General features: G+C 41.7%; 1 protein-coding gene across 3 annotated transcripts in view; it reads left to right on the top strand.

The window, feature by feature from the left end:
• Nucleotides 1-15,922, top strand: part of GABRR1 (gamma-aminobutyric acid type A receptor subunit rho1) — an 87,824-nt gene that overhangs the window by 52,268 nt on the left and 19,634 nt on the right. For all 3 annotated transcript variants that reach the window (XM_065588199.1, XM_065588200.1, XM_065588201.1), the window contains exons 4-5: nt 582-649; nt 8,758-8,981. In XM_065588199.1, coding sequence (XP_065444271.1) covers nt 582-649; nt 8,758-8,981 — 292 coding nt within the window. The remainder of the gene's footprint in view (nt 1-581; nt 650-8,757; nt 8,982-15,922) is intronic.

Here is a 15,922-nt window from a genome sequence, read left to right as displayed (position 1 = left end):
ACAGTGCTCAGTATCAGATGCTTCAGAAACCCCATTGTGGACAATTATGGAACAATATGCATATGTGTTTAATAAAGGCTAGTGGACTAGTTCCATTTTTCAATTATATAAATATTCTCATGCATTTACCGAAAATCATCCTAACATATTGAATTTTCTCCTGTGCAGTACATAGGATAGACATTACCAGGTGGCATGTATTTTAGAATTACTTATGGTTGTTGTGTCTTTTTGTTTGATTGATTGATTGATTTTTGTTATCTTGGGTTTTTTTCCAGGAGGGGGGGAATTGTTAGTTTGGTTGTTTTTTTGCATATTTTAAATAAATTGTAAACTGCTCTGTTGCAATATAAAATATTAATGATTGTTTTAAGGAGTCACTAATCTAAAATAATCTGCTAGAGGATGACTGAGTAATGGATCAGTCTAAGTACTGTTACAATGAGCATTTTTGTATGAATTCCAATCTCTTACAGTGTTTACTTGTGATTTCTATTCCAGAGGAAAACAGTTTCCTCTATCCTTTTGAGTGCATTTTAGCCTCAGGGGTTATTTTTTTTAAATTCTTTTCTTTTTTGCAGGTCCTGCAATTCCTGTGGGAGTAGATGTACAAGTTGAGAGTCTGGATAGTATTTCAGAGGTGGATATGGTACGTGTCTGTCTGACAACTTATGTAAATGATCTCAAACTACTGTTCCACCACTGTAATGTCAGGCAGAACAGAAGAAGAAGGAATGACTGCTAAGATTATATACTCTTTTCTGTAGAACTTTTGTTATTCTCGAGAACAATACTGTGCTCCCACAAAACCAAGGATTTTGGTTGCTATTCGAAAGTGCTTCTTAATAAGTGATGGAGGTTGGTGATTTGAAACTGTTAACAAAAACCACAAGTATGTCAGCTTTATAGCACAGCTCTTTATCATGAGGTAGAACCGTAGCGAGTACTGAAACACCTGCAATTTCAATGCTACCACACGAGGCAGGTCATCCATTAGGAAAGGGATCTGAATAGAAAGAGCATGTGTGAAGATGCAGCTTATCTAGAATCTGCCTTCTGTGGAGGTGAAATTCACTTGAGCCGAGGGTCAACAGGAGACTTGTGCCCCATTTTGGTCCCTCTTAATTCTTTAAAATAAACCTTAAGTAGGAGGCACATGACACACAGGACCTGTGCTGTCTGGCTGCATAGGGTTTAATTTTACTCTAGTCTCTATACCTTTGAATTCCTACCCACTGCCCACAGGGAGATAAGTTAATTCTGCACATTTTAAAGCTTTACAAAATTCTGTGGAGTTATGTATAATTTGCCCCAGTTGCTCACTTTTCATCACAAAATACCCTTGGAAATTAGGCGATTTTCTGAGGAGTTATTTTAAATAAAGTATACATAATGATACACCTATGGACAGTTCAAGACAAGAGGAGATAAAAATCAGAGCTAGAGATTAGCTCAAAGTGCAACATTAGCATTTGGATCAAGATTTTGAATCTTGCCAAAATTCAGGGCTTTTCAGGCCCATCTAGTTAGATCTTTGCAGGTTCTGGAAAGAAAAGCTTTTCAACCCTGTTAAGCTTGTTTTCATTTCTTAGAAAATAATTCATTTGACTAAAGGAAAAAAATAGTTCCAAAATGTTTCAATATTCTGAAAGGTGGAGTTTCAGTCAAGGGGGATGCTTCACCCATCTCTTGGGTTGACAGACAGAAAAAAGAAACATCCAACTTCTTAATAGAATTTCTTATGCTTCAGGATTTCTGATAATCATGAAGGGTTTTTATGGTTTTTTTTTTTTAACAAGTCATTTAGCTTTCTCCCCACCTTGGCCCTTGCAGCATTGCCAGTTCTCACTATATTTGGTTGTGTTGGTGTTAAAGCCCCAGCTCCTGGAATCAAGTGATTACATAATAATCTCAGCTTTCATTTTTCTAAAAAGGTACGTTTCTAGCCCTCATAGTTGATGAGAAATCTTGAATATCTGACCAGATTGCACCCTAAAGTCTCAAAATCGAGAAGGCAAACAAAAACAGTGCTGCATTTATTCATGTTGTTTGCAGTGTTAGTGTAGCCAAATTGGTCCCAGGATATTTGAAAGACAAATTGAGTGAAGTAATATCTTTTATTGGATCAACTTCTGTTGGTGAGAGAGACAAGCTTTCAAGCTTACATAGAACTCTTCTTTGACCTGACTTGCATATATAAAAACAGAACATTGCAAGAACATTGTTTTTGAATTAGACATCAATTTGAGTTTGCACTAGATTTATGCCATGGGAGACAAATTAAGTTTTATTTCTCTCCTGAATTCAGATTTTTTTTTTTTTTTTACTATAAAGTGGGGAAAAAAGAAGACATTTTGAAACTCTTTAGGATGTCACAATTCAGAAGCTTTGTCCAATTCACTCCAAATTGTGCAGGAAAATACCCTACTTCGGGCCCTGATTTGGAGACTAATTTGGCTTTGTTGTGAGTTTGTTTCATTTGAGAGGGTTCGGGGTAGGGGGAGGGTGTCAGTCAAAATCAGGCTGTAATAAAACTTAGAAACTCAGTTGAATCCATAACTGCAGAGAATCACTCCGTAACAATTAATACATATTTTGCAGCATCTACAAATGTATCCATTTATTCAAAAAACTTTGGGAGTTAGCTCCTGTCTGAAAAATGAACATTTGTTAATACATTATTGCTAAAATGAGATCTGAGCCTTATTAAGGGTTAAAGAAAAAAAGTTTTCTTAGATCCATTTTCTTAAAGCATATATAGGAAAAAGACCTGAACTATAGCTTCTTAGATGAGAATGGATCAAAAGATGAAGGAAGAGCTTCGTACAGGGTTACGAGGGACAGGAATGTCAAATTGATGTATTGTGTGTAAAACATTTCATAAGTTATAGTGGTCCTCAGTATAACTTAATAGCATAAGAAATAATTAATAATCTCTATTGGAGTTACTAAAGGAAAACAGATTAAAAACAGGTTTTGATTCTAGATTCATAGATTCTAGGACTGGAAGGGACCTCGAGAGGTCATCGAGCCCAGTCCCCTGCCCACATGGCAGGACCAAATACTGTCTAGACCATCCCTGATAGACATTTATCTAACCTACTCTTAAATATCTCCAGAGATGGAGATTCCACAACCTCCCTAGGCAATTTATTCCAATGTTTAACCACCCTGACAGTTAGGAACTTTTTCCTAATGTCCAACCTAGACCTGCCTTGCTGCAGTTTAAGCCCATTGCTTCTTGTTCTATCTTTAGAGGCTAAGGTGAACAAGTTTTCTCCCTCCTCCTTATGACACCCTTTTAGATACCTGAAAACTGCTATCATGTCCCCTCTCAGTCTTCTCTTTTCCAAACTAAACAAACCCAATTCTTTCAGCCTTCCTTCATAGGTCATGTTCTCAAGACCTTTAATCATTCTTGTTGCTCTTCTCTGGACCCGCTCCAATTTCTCCACATCTTTCTTGAAATGCAGTGCCCAGAACTGGACACAATACTCCAGCTGAGGCCTAACCAGAGCAGAGTAGAGCGGAAGAATGACTTCTCGTGTCTTGCTTACGACACAGCTGTTAATACATCCCAGAATCATGTTTGCTTTTTTTGCAACAGCATCACACTGTTGACTCATATTTAGCTTGTGGTCCACTATAACCCCTAGATCCCTTTCTGCCGTACTCCTTCCTAGACAGTCTCTTCCCATTCTGTATGTGTGAAACTGATTTTTCCTTCCTAAGTGGAGCACTTTGCATTTGTCTTTGTTAAACTTCATCCTGTTTAACTCAGACCGTTTCTCCAATTTGTCCAGACCATTTTGAATTATGACCCTGTCCTCCAAAGCAGTTGCAATCCCTCCCAGTTTGGTATCATCCGCAAACTTAATAAGCATACTTTCTATGCCAATATCTAAGTCGTTAATGAAGATATTGAACAGAGCCGGTCCCAAAACAGACCCCTGCGGAACCCCACTGCCTTTCCAGCAGGATTGGGAACCATTAATAACAACTCTCTGAGTACAGTTATCCAGCCAGTTATGCACCCACCTTATAGTAGCCCCATCTAAATTGTATTTGACTAGTTTATCGATAAGAATATCATGCGAGACCATATCAAATGCCTTACTAAAGTCTAGGTATACCACATCCACAGCTTCTCCCTTATCTGCAAGACTCGTTATCCTATCAAAGAAAGCTATCAGATTGGTTTGACATGATTTGTTCTTTACAAATCCATGCTGGCTGTTCCCTATCACCTTACCACCTTCCAAGTGTTTGCAGATGATTTCCTTAGTTACTTGCTCCATTATCTTCCCTGGCACAGAAGTTAAACTAACTGGTCTGTAGTTTCCTGGGTTGTTTTTATTTCCCTTTTTATAGATGGGCACTATATTTGCCCTTTTCCAGTCTTCTGGAATCTCTCCCGTCTCCCATGATTTTCCAAAGATAATAGCTAGAGGCTCAGATACCTCCTCTATTAGCTCCTTGAGTATTCTAGGATGCATTTCATCAGGCCCTGGTGACTTGCAGGCATCTAACTTTTCTAAGTGATTTTTAACTTGTTCTTTTTTTATTTTATCTGCTAAACTACCTCCTTCCCATTAGCATTCACTGTGTTAGGCATTCCTTCAGACTTCTCGTGAAGACCGAAACAAAGAAGTCATTAAGCATCTCTGCCATTTCCAAGTTTCCTGTTACTGTTTCTCCCCCTTCACTAAGCAGTGGGCCTACCCTGTCTTTGGTCTTCCTCTTGCTTCTAATGTATTGATCAAAAGTCTTCTTGTTTCCCTTTATTCCTGTAGCTAGTTTGAGCTCATTTTGTGCCTTTGCCTTTCTAATCTTGCCCCTGCATTCCTGTGTTGTTTGCCTATATTCATCCTTTGTAATCTGTCCTAGTTTCCATTTTTTATATGACTCCTTTTTATTTTTTAGATCATGCAAGATCTCGTGGTTAAGCCAAGGTGGTCTTCTGCCACATTTTCTCTCTTTCCTAACCAGCGGAATAGCTTGCTTTTGGGCCCTTAATAGTGTCCCTTTGAAAAACTGCCAACTCTCCTCAGTTGTTGTTTTTTCCTCAGTTGTTGTTTTTTGATGTTACCAAAGAACCCAAATAATCCAATCAATTAAAAAAAATTCAGCTTTTTTGACTTTGTGTCTCAGCTGTCAATTCACTTTTATCAGATGTCCACAAGCCAGCAGTTTCCCTCAAAACAATAGGGTACTATATATTCCCTCATAAAATAGTGCTGGCTTGTTCTTAACCCACAAAGGACCTACTGCCACATCCAGAGTCGCTTTTCAGGCACGCTTTTATTTTGCAAACATAAGCAAAGCATAAAACCAGCACCACCCTAGGCTAGAGCTCCCAGGGGATTTTCCCTTTTGCATCTTTCAGTCCCACCCGCCTCAGGTGCTACTGCAGGATTCTTCTGTGTTTGGTTAACTGAGGACTGTTTTCCAGAGCTTTCTCCTCAGCAGGTTCCCACTGCCTCCGCACCCATGGGACTCTGGTAGCTTCTTCTGGGGGACCCAGACCCCAACCCCCATTATCCTCCTCTGCCACCATCCCTTCCTTACTGACTGACTGCCTCTATACAGACCCAGGTGCTGCCCTGCCCTTTTAATTGGCCAAACTGGGAGACTTGTTCTAGCACAGGGGTTCTGGGACCTGCTTCATATAAAGGGGCCAAACACACTGCAACATCTTTGGTTTCACAGTAAATCCCTGATCCTGAAAACCTTTATGCACATGCCTAACTTTAGGTAACTGAGTAGTCCAGTGGAGGTCAGTGAGGCTGCTCACTTGCTAAAAATTAAACACAAGCATAAGCACTTTTGGGCTCAAGGTTGTAAAGGATATAACTGAGCCAAAAAAGATGGAACACATCTCAGATCTGGCAGAAGTTCCATCTTTTGAAAAGGTAGCACATGATGCAACAAATAAAATAGAAACCAACTGAAATTCATTAAATATTTTTGGATGTTTTTCTACATTTTCAAACATATTGATTTAAATTACAACACAAAATACAAAGTGTACAGTGCTCACTTTATATTATTATTTTTATTACAAATATTTGCACTGTAAAAATGATAAAAGAAATAATATTTTTCAATTCACCTCATACAAGTACTGTAGTGCAATCACTTTATCATGAAAGTGCAACTTACAAATGTAGATTATTTTTTTATTACATAACTGCACTCAAAAATAAAATAATGTAAAACTTTAGAGCCTACAAATCCACTCAGTCCAACTTCTTATTCAGCCAGTCCCTAAGACAAACAAGTTTGTTACATTTACAGGAGATAATGCTGCCGGCTTCTTATTTACGTCACCTGAAAGTGAGAACAGGTGTTTGAATGGCACTTTTGTAGCCAGCATTGCAAGGTATTTACGTGCCAGATATGCTAAACATTTGTATGCCCTTTCATGCTTCGGCCATCATTCCAGAGGACATGCTTCCATGCTGATAACGCTTGTTAAAAAAATGCGTTAATTAAATTTTGACTGAAGTCCTTGGGGGTGCATAGTATGTCTCCTGCTCTGTTTTACCTGCATTCTGCCATATGTTTCATGTTATAGCAGTCTCGGATGATGACCCAGCACATGTTGTTCGTTTTAAGAACACTTTCACTGCAAATTTGACAAAACGCAAAGAAGATACCAGTGTGAGATTTCTAAAGATAGCTACAGCACTCGACCCAAGGTTTAAGAATCTGAAGTGCCTTCCAAAATCAGAGAGGGACAAGGTGTGGAGCATGCTTTCAGAAGTCTTAAAAGAGCAACACTCTGATGTGGAAACTACAGAACCCAAACCACCAAAAATGAAAATCAACCTTCTGCTGGGGACATCTGACTCAGATGATGAAAGTGAACATGCGTCGGTCTGCACTGCTTTGGATTGTTATCGAGCAGAACCTGTCATCAGCATGGACGCATGTCCTCTGGAATGATGGCTGTTTTACATTGTTTTATTTTTGAATGCAGTTATTTTTGTACATAATTCTATATTTGTAAGTTCAACTTTCATGATAAAGAGATTGCACTACAGTACTTGTATGAGGTGGATTGAAAAACACTATTTCCTTTGTTTTTTACAGCACAAATATTTGTAATAAAAAATAAATATAAAGTGAGCACTGTACACTTTGTATTCTGTGTTGTAATTGAAATCAATATATTTGAAAATGTAGAAAACATCCAAAATATTTAAGTAAATGGTATTCTATTACTGTTTAACTGCTCAGTTTATCACGATTAATTGTTTTTCAATCGCTTGACAGCCCTAATAGAAACACTTCCCACACTAGGTTGGAGTCTTTTAAGTCTAGAGAAGTAGAAATGTAACAATAAAAAATAAGACCAACAAATTCCACAATTTTGGCCAGATCCTCATCTGGAGCAAATCAGTGTTGGCAACTTACACTAGCTCAGGGTCTGACCTCCTGTATATTTTTTTTAATCTTAAAATGAAAGCGAGGAAATATGTCCAACAAAATAATTGGAGGCCTTAAAATTGTGGACTCTACAATGTTTTACACACGTGAAAGTTCTCTCGTCTTGCAGCTAAATCATGTTTTGGAGGGTTTCTGCTTTACATATTTCAGAAAGACAATGACAATCTTCCTCATGCATAGGATCCCATCTGCAGCCTGCCTGCACAGGGCTCTGCATCAGACTGCACATTCTCTTTGCACAGTCTTTTGTTTTTAGATTTGCCCCGTCTCTTGACGAAATTTAGAAAAGGCTCCCACATTTCACTGCCCTCTCCCAGTTTATTCTCAGCACAGTCTGATGGCTCAGACTGCAGTCCTGTGCATGGGAGCTACTCCACTGGCTGGCTGCATGAAAAGCCATTGCAAGAGCAAGAATGGAAGGTGGATGGTTTCTAGGAGCCACCTGCTTCTTTTTCTTATTAGCCACAGGAATGTGAGGTGGGGAGAGGGAGGATCTAGAGTCATGTAGCTTTCTCCACCCCATTGCCTTCACCTTCCATCAGTGGATTAGTGTGTCTACCCTCTAGAGGGCTACCCTACATACTGAGAAGCACTGTATAAGTACAAGAGTATATATTTTATAAATGGATTTTCCATTTGGAGGGTCTTTGGACCACAGTTAATCAGTCTTCAGGAGTTAAAGGAGAGCAAGTGACTTCAGTGGGGCAGGATTGGGTGCTGAACTTGTAGTTCATAAAGGAGAATGGAATTCCTGAAAATAAACACAGCTGGAGTACTGTGTCCAGATCTAGGCACCACATTTTAAGAAAGATGTAGACAAATTGGGGAATAGTCATGAGAAAAGAAGACCGAGGGAGAAACCTGATCACACTCTTCAAATATATTAAGGAGTGTTGTTAAAGAGGAGGGTGATCAACTGTTTGTGTCCACTGATGGTAGAATAAGATGTAATGGGCTTAATCTGCAGCAAGGGAGATTTAGGTTAGATGTTGGAAAAAACTTGTCAAACTATTAGGTTAGTTAAGTATTGGAATAGGCTTCCAAGGGAGGTTGTGCACTCCCCATCATTGGAGGCTTTTAAGAATAGGTTAGACAAACACCTGTCAGAGATAATCTCAGTGCTGGGGCTGGCCTAGATAACCTCTCAAGGTCCCTTCCAGCCCTACATTTCTATGATTCTATAATTATTCCCATTTAAATTAGGTTGTATAAATTTATATACTGTTGGTGCTAAATGCAGTGAAATGTTCCTCACAAAGAATAAATCGTAATGTGAAACCTATTTCTTTCGTTGGTTACTTTCAGGACTTCACCATGACCCTTTATCTGAGACACTACTGGAAAGATGAAAGACTGTCCTTCCCAAGCACCAACAACCAAAGCATGACATTTGATGGCAGGCTAGTGAAAAAAATTTGGGTTCCTGACATGTTCTTTGTACATTCCAAGCGCTCCTTTATCCATGACACCACCACTGACAACGTCATGCTACGGGTCCAGCCAGATGGGAAGGTACTTTATAGCCTCAGGTAAAGTTGCATTAACAATGTTAGTTGATTGTGTTAGTTTAAGAACAGCCCTAATGGGTCAGACCAATGGTCAGTATAGCCCAGTACCCGGTCTTCTGACAGTGGCTGGTGCCAGATCTTCAAAGGGAATGAACAAAACAGGCCAGTTTCTCAAGTGATCTGTCTCCTGTCATCCAGTCCCAGCTTCTGGCAGTCAGAGGTTTAGGGACACCCAGACCATAGGGTTGCGTCCCTGACCATCCTACCCTCCATGAGCTTATCTAATTCGGGTTTTTTTTTTTTTTTTGCACAGTTATACGTTTGGCCTTTACAGCATCCCCTGGCAATGAGTTCCACAGGCAGACTGTGCACTGTGTGAAGTAGTACTTCCTTATGTTTGTTTTAAACCCGCTGCCTATTAGTTTCATTGGGTGACACCTGTTTTTTGTGTTACATGAAGGTGTAAAGAACACTTTTTTCCCCACACCATTCACAATCGTATAGTCTTGTATCATACACCCCTTAGTCACTTCTTTTCCAGACTAAACTGTCCCAATCTTTTTAATCTCTCCTCATGTAGAAGCTGTTCCATATCCTTAATCATTTTTGTTGCCCTTCTCTGTACTTTTTCCAATTCTAATATATATTTTTTCTGAGATTGGGTGAGCAAACCTGCATAATAATATCATTACAATATTTTGTGTCTTATTATCTAGCCTTTTCTTAATGGCTCTTAGCATTCTGTTAGCTTTCTTGACTGCCACTGCACACTGAGCAGATGTTTTCAGAGAACAATCCACAATGACTTCAAAATCTCTTTCTTGAGTGGTAATTGCTAATTTAGACCCCATCATTTTGTATGTATAGTTGGGATTATGTTTTCCAATGTGCATTACTCTGCATTTATCAACATTGAATTTCACCTGCCATTTTCTTGCCCAGTCACCCAGTTTTGTGAGATCCCTTAGTAATTCTTCACAGTCAGCTTTGAACTTAACTATCTTGCACAATTTTGTCTCATCTGCAAACTTTGCCACCTGACTGTTTGCCCCCTTTTCCAGATCATTCATAAATATGTTGAACAGCACTGGCCCCAGTACAGATCCTTGGAGGACATTGCTTTTACTCTCTCCACTGTGAAAACTGACCATTTATTCCTATCCATTGTTTCCTATCTTTTAACCAGTTACTGATCCATGAGAGGACCTTCCCTCTTATCCCATGATAGCTTGCTTTGCTTAAGAGCCTTTCTTGAGGGACCTTGTCAAAAGCTTTCTGAAAGTCCAAGTATACTAAATCCATGGGACACCCTTGTCCATATGTTTGTTGACCCCCCCCCCCAAAAAAAATTATAATATTTACTTGTCTGTCTTCATGTGATGCAATTGAATTGGACCCTTTTTTGTTTGACTGTTTCTCTTCAGTTCCTACCTGTACTTTATCAACTTCCCATTGCAGTGCCACCTGGACTGTGAGCCAATAAGGCAGATTTAAATATTGATGTCCCTCCAGCAGTGCCCCATTTCCTAGTGTGCTTAATCCTGTCCTAAAACAAAGAGCAGTTCCTTTGATAGCTCACCAAGAAGAAAAAAAACCAAGCCTTGGTCTCTGAAGAATATTCCCAGGACAGCAAGCCAACTCAGGGGTAAACTAAGGAAACAAGAGAATCTCAGGGCATTATATAATGTCACCTTGATCGATTGGTCCATCAGCCCTCACAGAGAGAGCGCCGATCACAACATGTCATTCATGTTGTTCTATCCAGTCCTTCAGCCACCCGCTGGCCAGGCATCTGATCACTAGGCCGTGAACTCTGTAACCAGGGTATATAGCTACAAAAGGGCCGGGCTCCCACTAACTCAAGATTATAGCTGGAGCAACTCAAATATGACACTTACTTAGATATTAATAATAATCACATCAGAATAGAATAGAACATGAATAAAAACTCCTGAAAATAATTATGATAATCTAGCCTTGAAAAGACAAAGATTAGTAGTTCAAAATCTCTTTTTCCCAGCAATGGTCACAGCCTGACAAAGTTTCATACATGAAACAGAAGTCTGAGTAATGGACCTAAGATACCTGACCATCAGTAAATCTGAGGATAGTATTGTGAGGGTTCCCCCTGGAGTGCCAACTGGAACTCGGGTACCGCTGAGCCCTCTGACTCACCAGCCTGGGCTCCCTCTCACACTGTGATGCTGTGACAAACTGTAGACCCGCTCCCGGTCCTACACTTCCACCAGCATTCACATAGGCAGGGACACACCTAGCTGCAGTTACATGAAGGCTCTCTACTAGCCACTGCATGAACCAACAATAGAGAGGCTACAACCAAGATAACCACCATCTCCCCAGTCACACACCCCCACTCTGGAATATAAACACAAAATTATATGATCTTGTGCTGCACAGGAAACTGTATAGCGTAAGCTCATAGAGTTCACCCCTCCCTCAATGTGAAAAGGAAATGCAACAGACCCCTGAACTAAGATTCCCAAGCACTTCACTCCAAACTTACTGGTTTAGATTAAAACATAAAATAAAAGTTTTAACTACAGATTACCTAGTAAACGCAAACTAAGCTTAACATACTCGAAAGAGAGGATTTGAATTAACAATCTCTCACCCTCACTGATGATACAAGCAGGTTGCAGATTCTTAAGGCACAAATTACACTTGTTTTGCAGCTTGGAATCCCCAGGTTTTTCATACACGGGCTAGAAATCCCTTTAGCCTAGGTCCAGCACTTCTCCCAGTTCAGTCTTTGTTCCTCAGGTGATTCCAGGAGTCCTCTTGTGTGGGGAGTGAAGATCAACAGATGATGTCACTCCCTGCCTTACATAGCTTTAGCATATGGCGGGAACTCTTAGTCCCAAACTCAGTTTGTGGAAAAACACGGACATCCCAAGATGGAGTCCAGAGTCATGTGGCCTGGTCACATGCCCTTGCATACCTTGCTGAGTCATAGCAACCACTACTTTCGGGCTGTCAGGCACATTCACAGGAAGTTTATGTTCTTCCAGAGTCTATTGTCTTTGCTAATGGGCCATCAGCACTGTCTGGCTTCTTCATTATTGTACCAGAAAGGCTAATTGTGGGTGTCATCCAGAGTAAGCACATTTGAAATACAGATACATAGTCAATATTCCTAACTTTAGATACAAAATTGATACATGCGTACAAATAGGATAATAATATTCAGCAAATCATAACTTTTCCAATGACACCTCACATGACCCATTTTGTACAAAATGCATCATAATTATGCCATAACCATATCATAATAATATCACTCTGAAGAATATGGGATGCAGATATAACTCCTGATTTATTTTATTTTATTTTTTGTACACGGAGATAGAATCAGTGACATAATCAAGCGAATGAGTAGCGTTCAGCAATCTCTGACAGAGCCAATAATCAGTACTTCTGTCTTTCCTGACTTCAGCTTCAGGATGTTATGCGACAGATATTGCCAAATGACCCATAAAGAACTGGTCAGAGATAAAATTACCGTAGGATACTCTGAAGTAAGAATAATGTGAATAGGAGAGTATCATCTGTATAGCTATGCAAGTGCAGATTATCTCTCTCTGAAGGACATTACATTAAAAAGAAGCAGAATCTGACAAATACTAGTTCTATGAGACTGCCATGAAGTAGCATGATGACAGATGAAATTTAAACCATGACAGGCTTGACATTAGCCATTAGCCATTATTTTTGAAAACTCATGGCGATCGGGGGAGGTCCCAGATGACTGGAAAAAGGCTAATGTAGTGCCCATCTTTAAAAAAGGGAAGAAGGAGGATCCGGGGAACTACAGGCCAGTCAGCCTCACCTCAGTCCCTGGAAAAATTATGGAGCAGGTCCTCAAGGAATCAATTATGAAACATTTAGAGGAAAGGAAAGTGATCAGGAACAGTCAGCATGGATTCACGAAGGGGAAGTCGTGCCTGACTAACCTAATTGCCTTCTATGATGAGATAACTGGCTCTGTGGATGAGGGGAAAGCAGTGGATGTGTTATTTCTTGACTTTAGCAAAGCTTTTGATACTGTCTCCCACAGTATTCTTGCCACCAAGTTAAAGAAGTATGGGCTGGATGAATGGACTGTAAGGTGGATAGAAAGCTGGCTAGATCGTCGGGCTCAACGGGTAGTGATCAATGGCTCCATGTCTAGTTGGCAGCCGGTTTCAAGTGGAGTGCCCCAAGGGTCGGTCCTGGGGCCGGTTTTGTTTAATATCTTTATTAATGATCTGGAGGATGGTGTGGACTGCACTCTCAGCAAGTTTGCAGATGACACTAAACTAGGAGGCGTGGTAGATACACTAGAGGGTAGGGATCGGATACAGAGGGACCTAGACAAATTAGAGGATTGGGCAGAAAAAAACCTGATGAGGTTCAACAAGGACAAGTGCAGAGTCCTGCACTTAGGACGGAAGAATCCCATGCACTGCTACAGACTAGGGACCGAATGGCTAGGTAGCAGTTCTGCTGAAAAGGACCTAGGGGTCACAGTGGACGAGAAGCTGGATATGAGTCAACAGTGTGCTCTTGTTGCCAAGAAGGCTAACGGCATTTTGGGCTGTATAAGTAGGGGCATTGCCAGCAGATCGAGGAACGTGATCGTTCCCCTTTATTCGACATTGGTGAGGCCTCATCTGGAATACTGTGTCCAGTTTTGGGCCCCACACTACAAGAAGGATGTGGAAAAATTGGAAAGAGTCCAGCGGAGGGCAACAAAAATGATTAGGGGTCTGGAGCATATGACTTATGAGGAGAGGCTGAGAGAACTGGGATTGTTTAGTCTCCAGAAGAGAAGAATGAGGGGGGATTTGATAGCAGCCTTCAACTACCTGAAGGGGGGTTCCAAAGAGGATGGAGCTCGGCTGTTCTCAGTGGTGGCAGATGACAGAACAAGGAGCAATGGTCTCAAGTTGCGGTGGGGGAAGTCCAGGTTGGATATCAGGAAAAACTATTTCACTAGGAGGGTGGTGAAACACTGGAATGCGTTACCTAGGGAGGTGGTGGAGTCTCCTTCCTTGGAGGTTTTTAAGGCCCGGCTTGACAAAGCCCTGGCTGGGATGATTTAGCTGGGAATTGGTCCTGCTTTGAGCAGGGGGTTGGACTAGATGACCTCTTGAGGTCCCTTCCAACTCTGATATTCTATGATTCTATGATTCTGGGGTGCAGTCCAGACCAGTGAGGGGCTCTGTTACCCCTGCCATGCAACCTTGGGTGCCCCAATGCTTCGCTCTTGTAGCTTCCTACTTCGGTTTTTCACAATCAACCTGCCAGCATGCAGGTCACATCCTGAGAATCTGTGTGTGGCCACAGCCCTGGTCCAGCAACTCTGGCCTCAGCAGTGTGTCAGCAACACACCAGCCACACTCTGGCTTTCACCAGCCTTGTTTATTATTTGACAATGGTGCAAGTAGAAATCAAGTACTGCACTCATGGGAGGGACACAAATGGGGGGACACATGACCTCCCCCACATGACCCCACCATGTGACTCCTCCCCACACCACTCCAGCCTGGGCCCCTGCGCTCTCCCCGTCCCCTTCCCATGATTCACATCCATCCGACGTTACCTTGCGGGGCGGGGCTCTGTCCTCCTCCCACTGTGCTGGAGACTTCTGCTATACAGATCCCAGGCAGGAGGACACAGGAGACACAGCTGCGTGGAAGGGCTGGGGGCAGGGCTGGGAGCGGTACAGCCACGCTGGAGGAGCTGCCAGCATGGGGCCGCTGGACAGCCCCACGTTCTGGTCCTTTCCCCACTTCGATTCCTGGGAGATCAAGGCTCTCCAGAACCGCAGCGGCAAAAGGAGCAGAAGAATGTGGGGTTGCCCGGTGGCCCCATGTTCTGCTCCTTTCCCCGCTGTGGTCCCAGGAGAGCAGGGCTTGGGGCGGTACAGCCACACCAGAGGAGCTGTCATCATTATGCTCCTTTCCCTGCTGCGGTTCCCAGTGGGGAAAGGAGCAGAACACCGGCAGCTCCTCTGGCGACTGTACCGCCCCCAGCCCCAGCCCCCCAGCCCTGTCCTCTGAGGGGCTGCTGTACAGACAAAGGAGATGCAGCTCTGTGTAAGGGCTGGGGGTGGGGCTAAGGGTGGGCTCCCTGTCTGTCTTTCCAGGATGCCATACCAGCTATAAATAGCTTACTGGTATGGGGTACCGGACCGTACCACTGTACTTGCACCACTGCTATTTGCGGGGTGAACCCAACACACTCTGAGGTCCAGATTCCCCCCCCCCAAACATGTGTTTTGCATTGTCCAGCCCTCTCCTGGACATTGCTCCTCTAAGGGGATCAGTACTCAACAGCTTGCCACCTTAAATGGAGTTACCCAAAGAATTCACAACACTGGTTAAACTCTGATTAAAGAAAAAACAAGTTTATTTAACCACAAAGAGATTACTTGTACTCACAAGCTATGAGCCATTAAAGTCAGAAATTGTTACAAGAAAAATAAAGACAAAATGCTTCTTAAACTTAACAAACTAGACTTGGTTCAAGATGAAGTTCTTACTACGTGTTTTCAGTACATTGCTGACCAAACTCTTAGGCTAGGATCTGCTTTCCAAAGTCTATAGACTGTGTATTTTATCTTCTTAGGTGGAAAAGAGAAGTGGATAGGGAGAGATAACTTGGAGTTGTTTTGCCCCTCACTTGTATAGTGCAGTCACCCTTTGAAATGCGTTTTCCTGAGAGTGACCCCTAGATAAAGTTCTTTCCAGCTGAGAGCAAGGAGACATGGAATCTGTTGTCGGAAGGAGACTTCATGCTGTTTCTTTTCACCTGTGTATGTTCAAATGCAGATTTTCTTAGTTTTCTTTCTTCCTCCTCTCACTGTCTGAGGATTCTGTCTACTGCTTATATGCAAATTGAGGTAAACACACACCCATTTGTTTAAGACAGACCTGCTTGACCAGTTCAACCATATCAGG

The sequence above is a fragment of the Chrysemys picta genome, chromosome 3 (assembly GCF_011386835.1).
Source record: "Chrysemys picta bellii isolate R12L10 chromosome 3, ASM1138683v2, whole genome shotgun sequence".
Classification (NCBI taxonomy): Eukaryota; Metazoa; Chordata; order Testudines; family Emydidae; genus Chrysemys; species Chrysemys picta.
Note: the sequence above shows the minus strand (reverse complement) of the source record. Positions and strands in the feature narration are given on the sequence as shown.